This window comes from Petaurus breviceps, unplaced genomic scaffold (genome assembly GCF_028583685.1).
Source record: "Petaurus breviceps papuanus isolate PSGF00001 unplaced genomic scaffold, PetGlider_PUasm1.0 89483, whole genome shotgun sequence".
In the NCBI taxonomy this organism is placed as follows: Eukaryota; Metazoa; Chordata; class Mammalia; order Diprotodontia; family Petauridae; genus Petaurus; species Petaurus breviceps.
In genome coordinates this window covers 3245-11713 of record NW_027187055.1, presented here as the reverse complement: position 1 = coordinate 11713, position 8469 = coordinate 3245, and the positions used below count along the sequence as shown (strand labels likewise).

The window sequence follows — 8469 nt, the reverse complement described above, 5'->3', positions numbered from 1 at the left end:
TGTAATTCCTGTTTTTCTTCCCATAGTTACAACCTAGTAAGCCTATGGTTTGATTTTCTGTGATTGTATGATAAAAATAAATTAGTCCTCCCTAAATAAATGTTTAAGTTCTTAAAAAATATATTCTGCTCAAATATGACTTCATAAGAAGAAAGCATTATTTGAAAAGGCCATAGTTAAAAGTCTCCTTAAGACCATCTAGTCCAACTTCTCATTTTTAGATGAGGGAAATTAAGCCCAGAATGGTTAATTGACTTGCCCAAGTTCACACAGATATTTAGTGTATCTCTAATTCACAAAAGTTGTGTCCCCTGGGTGAGGACTACTCTAGGTTTAAGTGGCTTGGTCCATCTACACTTCTAAATCTCCATTTATGAGTTGCCACTGATATTTTACTTTTTTACAGTCAATCAGAGGATTCAGTTAACTCAAAATAAAATTTATTAATTTATTGAAATGGCATGGCATGGCAAAAAAAAAGCAAGATAGGACGTTTTCTATAAAACTCAGATGGATTTATAGTCCCAGGCATCATTAGGAAATTGAATGTCTATAGAGTTGACAAATGGAGAGGCATACACTTAAAGAACATACATGGCCAAGTCTACTGACACCTATGGTTTGTCAAGGACCTCCCAGTGAACAGTTGTGATGTCCTCACACTGCCATTCTTGGGACAAGGTATCTCTGTTAGGCAAATTGCTCCACTGGGCCCCCGAGATAGCTTCTTGATGGAATATATGTATCTTTCCAATGCCTGACCATGATAAACTCTTATCTTCAGCTTTGGATTTCAGTAGAAATCTTTACTGAAACTATTGCTAAGCTCCTTTTGAGGAAAAGAAGTGGAACTCATATCCTATGGTCAATGGGAATCTTCAAAGATCTTCTATTTCTTGAGCCGCATTCAAGGTCCAGCTACTAGACTCTTTACTCCTATCACCAACTTGATAACTATAACTGGCTTCCTTTCACAGAATGTTAGGGTTCATCAAGTCATGGCAATCTTTTGATCATGTGCGTCTACTGAAAGGTATTATTGCCCACAGAAGGAGAGGGTTGAAAACTCCTACCTTTACCTGCCCATCTCTTGTATTACTTTGCCAACTATACAATTCTGAGTAAGTCACTTCTCACAAATTTATAAGCTCTTAGACTTAGAGATAGAAGGCACCTTAGCATCAAAGTCAATGCCCTTGTTTCTTGAATAAGAAAAACACTGAGATGTTCATTGTGACACCAAGAGACATGCAGCAAGTGACAGAGGCAGAATTTGAGTGTTCCTGATTTCAAATCCAGTGCTTTAGCCCTGGAGCCCTGGTGTAACATTCTTCCAAACCTCAGTTTTCCCATCTATATATTAGGGATAATAATAACATCTACCTTCCTCACAGGGTTGGTGTGATATTTAAATGAAACAAAACTTATAAAGACCCTTATATGCACATAGAAAAAAAAACTGGAAACATACTAGTTCACCATCATTTTCTTTATATTTTAAGGTGTATAATTATAGAACTTTCAAAATTTATTTTCATAGCTAAAAATTTTGAAATTATTTTTGATATAGATAATATGAATTGCTTTTTACACTGATTATAAATTATCAAAGTTATATGGAGGTGCCAAGTGAGTCTGTATTTTTAAGATAACTTAATTTCTTAGATAATTCAGGAATCTAAAACTTGCCAATGTTCTTTCAAATAAAATTGTTTTTTTTCGGCTTTCAGTTTATTAAAAGTACACTTTTCTTCAAAAAACTTTCCAATATTTTCTTCAAATAATATTGTATGTTATTTCTCAGTGGTAAATAGAATTCAAAGCAACCAAAATCTGTTTTCAAATAATTGTGTTCCCCAAAAGTCTCATATTGAGAAACAGACCTTAGTTGAATTATACTTTTCCAAAATTACAGTCTTTTTAAAAGGGTGGCTAATTGAAATCCTGACAATATCTTAGCTTTACCTACAGAAATGATTTTACAATTACTATAATTATTCCCTATTTCAGTTAAATAAATTAATTAGTAGTGCTAAGATTTAAGTCCTTTATGTAGTTAATTAAAAATTTTGTGTTTATCACACCAAGCTCATTCTTAGTTACTTTTGCTAAAATATAAAAATAAATACATAATTATTTCTTAATATTTTACAAATTGAATTCATCCAAAATAAACATGCAAAATCATATTTTGAATAACATGGTATGAAAATAAAATAAATGAAGTCCTGTCTGACTTCACGTGATATACCTAAACATGTTTCCATATGAAATTTTAAACTGGGACATAATAATCTTTTAAGACCTCCCTAATTGAGTATCTAATCACCACACTGGCTTTTCTAAACCTTTTCATCCATTTTCAAACTTCTTATATTTTCCCCCATCCATACTCTCATCTGAGAAACTTGCCACATGGGAGGAAAAAAAAAAAACAAAAACAAAAACTGAAGTTATTCTTTTGAGAGTTCCCTCTTCTTCCTTCCTCCTCATCTCATGTAATCAGATGCCTTTTGTGATATTTCTATTTCCTTTCCTCTCAATTTCTTCTTACCTCTGTGCAGTCTGACTTCTGACCTCATTATTCAACTAAAATTATTATTTGCAAAGTTATCAGTGATTTCTTATTTGCTGAATATAATGACCTTTTCTCAATCTTCATCCTTCCTGACCTATCTGCAGCCTTTGACACTGTCAATTACCCTCTTTTCTTTAATACTCTCCTCTCTCTAGGATTTTGGGCTATTAGTCTCTCCTGATTGTCCTCCTACCTGTTTGCCTTCTCATTCTTCTTGAGGTGTCTCTTGGGCACTTTTCTATTTTCTATCCATACTATTCGACTTGATGATCTGATTAGCTCCCATGAGTTCAATTAATGTATATATAATGATGCTTCTCAATTATATTTATCCAGCCCTAACCTTTTTCTTAATCTCCAATATCACATATTTAACTGCCTATTGGACACCTCACATGCAACATGTCCTAAACTGAGTTCACTTATCTATCCTCATAAACTCTCTCCTCTTCCCAACTTCCCTATTACTGTGAAGGTTACCCAAGTTTGCAACCTTCTCATTCTCACTCACTTCCTATATCCAATAAGTATCCAAGTCCTGTTAATTTTGTCTTTATAAACATGTCATACACAATCTCCCTTCGTTTTTCCTTTGACACTCTCAGTACCTTAGTTCAGGCTTTCATCACCTCACACATTAACCATTACATTAGCTTCCTGCTTATCCTCCCTGCCTCAAATGTTTCCCTACTCCAATCTATCCTCTATTTGGTTGTCAAATTGATCTTTCTAAGTGAAGTTTTGACCATGTCATCTTCTAATTTAATAAACTCTAATGGATCCATATTATTAATGTTAGTTGTTTTTCTTTAGTGTCCAACTCTTTGTGACCCTATTTGGGTTTTTCTTGGCAAAAATACTGGAGTAGTTTGCCATTTCCTTCTCCAGCTCATTTTAGAGATGAGGAAACTGAAGAAACAGGGTTAAGTGACTTGCTTAGGGTCACACAGCTAGTAAGTGTTTGAGGCTGGTTTTGACCTCACAAAGAGGAATCTCCTTGACTCCAGGCTCAGAATTTTCTTCACTACACTACCTAAGTGAATATTCATATTATATCCAATGTCAAATATGAAATCCTTGATTTGGTATTCAAATATCTTTATAACCTGCCTCCTCGTATTTTTTTTTGTAGAAGGCCTTTATTAGCAGAACTGCATCTTCAGAAAACTGTGAAGCCATCCACCCAGACCAGGTCTAGTTCCTAACAAAAGGTTGGGCTTTCCTGAACACACAAATTGCCAAAACTTAAATTTACTACCTCCCAACAAGGAACAAAGATGGCTTATTATATGAAATAAGCAGGGAGTCAACAGGTTACTCCTCTGACTGTGAGTTTGATAATCTAACACAGTCAGCTGTGCATAATCTGGCTGAGACAGCTCCGGATTAGAAGCACTGGTGGCTTACACTGAAGGCTTGTAAATCTTAAGATCCCCCACAACAAACCTGTGAGCTAGGTGCTCTCTAATAACTCCTTAAAACACAAAACAAAACACAGAGAGTTTATTGTGACAGCTTGTTCAAGGCAGGATTAGAGCTTGGTTCTTTTTGACAGGAGTAACTTGTTTCGTTATGATCTCTGCCTTTTAAGCATAACCTCAAACATACAAATGCTACAGAGATGTAAATAACAGTAATTTAAACTATATCACAACACACACGATACACAAACTCATGGATGAAATTTATGAAAACATTTGATGGCAACACAATTTTAGCAGTTTGTTGGGGCCTTTTTTTTGATGTCTGCATCTTGGCAGAGGGTTTCCCAAATGGAGGGCAACAGTGGCATTTTCTTCTTATTGGGGACAATGAGGTGACTGAGTGATTGATGGATAAATGATGGATAGATGGATTGATGAATGGAAGGATGCCATGGTAAGGGGTGGGGAGGAGGCGGTCTTGGTGCTGAATGTCTTTCATTGCACTGGCCATTCACCATTCTTTATAATCTGAGCTTGATCCTTCTCCAGTGTCTTCTTTTTGAATTGTACCTGATCTTGTTACCAGTTTTCATTCGAATCCATTGAGGGATGGGACGATTCTGTTCCTGTTTCTTGGCCAGGAACCTCTTGATTCTAAATGTTTTATGAGAGGACATGATGATGGGATGACAGCTGAGATTCCACCACGATGGCTGGATGGGTGAAGAAGGCTCCCTCCTCGTATCTTTCCAGCCTTGTTAAATAATACTCATTCGCTATATACTCTCTGATTCAGTGGCATAGACCTCCTTGCTGATCCACAACTAGACACTCTATCCCCCTACACTACATAATTTTTCTGATTGTCCCCTATGCCTGGAAGACACTTCCCTCTCATCTCTGCCTCCTAGCTTCTTTCAAGTGAGCTAAAATTCCACCTTCTAAGCTTTTCCTATGCCCCATAAATACTAGTGCCTTCCTTCTATTTATTATCTCCATTATATTCCTACATGCAGAAGAACCAAAAAAGTCTTAGTTCAGTATTAAACCATTAAAACTTATTAAGACTTTTCGAGACACCATATATACCTTTTTATGATAGTTGTTCAGAGGGTGAAGTCAAGATGGCAGAATAGAAACAAGACTTCCATGGGGCTCCGGCTTCCACCTCCCCCAATTCATGTAAAAGGTGACTCTGAAGAAACTTGGGAGCTCCAGAACCCACAAAATGACACAGAGACGCTAACCTCCTGCCAAGGACAGTCCAGCAGACTGACAGAAAGGGATCAGTGCAGTGCCCTGGGAGCACACCCCAGCCATGTTCCAGCCTGAGGTCTTAGCTTCAGGGCAGCTCTGATCAGGCACCAGCTAGAGGGACCTCAGAACACCAGCAACTGTGGAAGTTTCCAGAATTATCAACGCATAGATGCTAAAGACAAAATGAGAGGTCAGTGCAGTGTGGACTTTGGGATCCAATGGTTCAGGGGTGTGGTTGGCCTTTGCCTCTAGGGTGAGAAGTGGCTGAATCTCAGTGGTCATGCAGCTGCAGCACTTGGCTGCTTCAGCTCCTGGTCTGCAGATTGTAGGGGGACCAACTGACCAGTCTGAGGGGTTCTCACTCTTGTTTTAACCTGCTTGGATCTAGATTGTGGTCTAGGGTAGAAGTCCTGGGGTATATGACCAGCTTGCCAGAGCATGTGGAGGCTTCAGAGAGGGCACCCCACTAATGCCTTTGGCAACTGAGAAAACCCCAATGATTGGGATGAAGCTCCCCTGTCTGGTAGCAGAGTCCTACTGTGGCAAAAAGCTCAAAAGTCAAGGAATTGAATGGCAACATGTGCAGGCAAAGGAAGCAAAGCAAACAGAGCAACCCAACTTTACACTCCTGTTTTGGGGACAAAAAGGATCAAAGCACGGAACAAGAGGAAGACAGTGAATTGAGTACTTCTGCACCAAAAGCTTCCAAGAAAAATATGAGATGGTTACAGGCCATAGAGGAGCTTAAAAAGAATTTTGAAAACCAAATAAGAGAAGTGGAGAAAAATTGGGAGGAGAAATGAGAACGAAGCAAGAAAATTATGAAATGAGAGTTAACAACCTGACTGAAGAAAATTACACCTTGAAAAGTAGAATAAAGCAAATGGCAAAAGAGGCTCAAAAAGGCAATGAGGAGAAGAATGCCTTAGAAAGCCAAATTTGCCAGATGGAAAAAGAATCTCAAAATCTCACTGAAGAGAATCATTCCTTCAGAATTAGATTGGAGCAAATGGAAGCTAGTGACTTCATGAGAAATCAAAAAAATATTAAAGAGATCCAAACAAATGAAAAAATAGAAGGCAATGTGAAATATCTCATTGGGAAAACCACTGACCTGGAAATAGATCCAGGAGAGATAATTTAAATATTATTGGACTACCTGAAAGCCATGGCCAAAAAAGAACCTAGAAATCATCCTTCAAGAAATTCTCAAGGAAAATTTCCCTGATGTTTTAGAGCCAGAGGGCAAAATAGAGGTTGAAATAATCCACTGATCACCTCTTGGAAAAGATCCTAAAAAGAAAACTCCTAGGAATATTATAGCCAGGTTCCAGAATTCCCAGATCAAGGAGAAAATATTAAAAGGAGCCAGGAAGAAACAATTTGAATATTGTGGAAACACAATCAGGATAGCACAGGATCTGGCAGCTTCCATACTGAGGGATCGAAGGGCTTGGAATATGATATTCCAGAGGCCAAAGCAGCTAGGATTAAAACCAAGAATCACCTTCCCAGAAAAACTGAGCATCATGTTTCAGGGAAAATATTTTCATTCAGTGGAATAGAGGACTTTCAAACATTCTTGATGAAAGAAACAGTTGAATAGAAAATTTGACATTCAGATATAGGAAGCAAAGAAAAATGAGAAGGTAAACAGGGAAAAGAAATCATGAGGAACTTACCAAAGTTAAACTATTTACATCCTTACATGGAAAACTGCTCATTGTAGCTGATGAAACTTTTCTCATTATGAGAATAGTTGAAGGGAATAGCAATATACACACACATACTTATATATGTCTATATAGGAGGGTATATGGGCGTATGAATGCATATGTGAATGTATGCATATATGTGTACAGGTACATGGATAGAGGGTACAGGACCAATTTAATAGGAAGGGATGATACTTAAAAGGTGAAATTAATAGGTGAGAGAGGAATATTATGAGATGATATGGGGAGAGATAATGCAGTAAATTATCTTATATAGAAGAGACAAGGAAAAATGGTTACAATGGAGGGGAAGAACAGGAAGGCAAAATGGAATGGGTCAACCTCATTCTCATTGAATTAGGCTTAGGGATGGAATGACATACAAACTAAATAGAGGATTTCACCGTACAGGAAAGTAGGGGGGAAGGGAATGAGAGTGGGGATGATTGAAGGGAGGGCAGGCTGGGGAGCAGGCAAGTTGGAAGCACCCACTTTTGAAAAGGGACAGGATCAAAGTAGGGAATAGAGCAAGTGGGAGGTGTGATAGGAGGGAGGGAAATATAATCAGTGTTTTACAATATATCCACTATGGAAATGTTTTTCATAGCTACACATGTACACCCTATACTGAATTGCTTATCTTCCCAGTAAGGTGGGTGACAAGGGAGGAAGGGAATGGATCTGGACTTCAAAGTTTTAAAACCAAATGTTTATATATATATATATATATATATATATATATATATACTATTACTTATATTATTTTTCATGTAACTGGGAAATAAGACATACAGGCACTGGGGCATAGAGATCCACTGTGCCCTACTGGAAAGTCATAGGGGTCATGGCAGAAGATATGGGAGAGTGCAGATTGGAGGAGGGGATATCCAGTGGGATGGCTATTTTGGGGTGGTGGGTAGGGGAAATATAGGGAGAAAAATTTGTAACTCAAAATCTTGCAGAAATGAATGATGTCAACTACAAGTTAATAAAAAAATAACATTTGATTAATAAAACAAATAGTTGTTCCTATAAATTCACCCTACCTACCCCCTTTGTCTGTCATCTTCATGAGAGCAAGGGTTGTATTTTTCTTTTCTTTGTATCTCCAACAATTGTCACTTTGGTACATAGTAGGTGCTTAATAAGTGATTAGTGACTAAGTTATTAGGATGGTTGGATTTATTTTATTGCAATGTCCATTCATTGTCTACTCAATTTCTGTTTTGATGCCTTATTGAAATGCAGAGGTAAGCTTTTGAACAGAGAATATAAAAGCAACAATTGCCAATTATATAGAACCTACTGTGTTTTAGGCACTGTGCTAGAACCTGTGTATACAATGATGAAAATGAAACAATTCTCACTCTAATGGTATTTAAGTTCTATAGGAGATGAAATGGGGAATTTTATGCAGGAAGAAAAAATGTGCAAACTTTGTTGTTGTCCAGTAATTTTCAATTTTGTCAATTCTTTTCATCTGATTTGGTATTTT

At 37.3% G+C, this 8469-nt stretch overlaps 1 protein-coding gene across 1 annotated transcript; it reads right to left on the bottom strand.

Annotated features, from left to right (window-relative positions):
* Positions 1 to 4218: 4218 nt before the first annotated feature.
* On the bottom strand, positions 4219 to 4726 carry LOC138176457 (large ribosomal subunit protein eL39-like). The gene has a single exon (XM_069107243.1). The coding sequence runs from the start codon at positions 4677 to 4679 to the stop codon at positions 4524 to 4526; it is 156 nt and encodes a 51-aa protein (XP_068963344.1). The 5' UTR covers positions 4680 to 4726; the 3' UTR covers positions 4219 to 4523.
* Positions 4727 to 8469: the final 3743 nt, after the last annotated feature.

Excerpts from the sequence above, each read along its gene's own strand:
- LOC138176457 (XM_069107243.1), bottom strand. The coding sequence starts at position 4,679 with ATGTCCTCTCATAAAACATTTAGAATCAAGAGGTTCCTGGCCAAGAAA.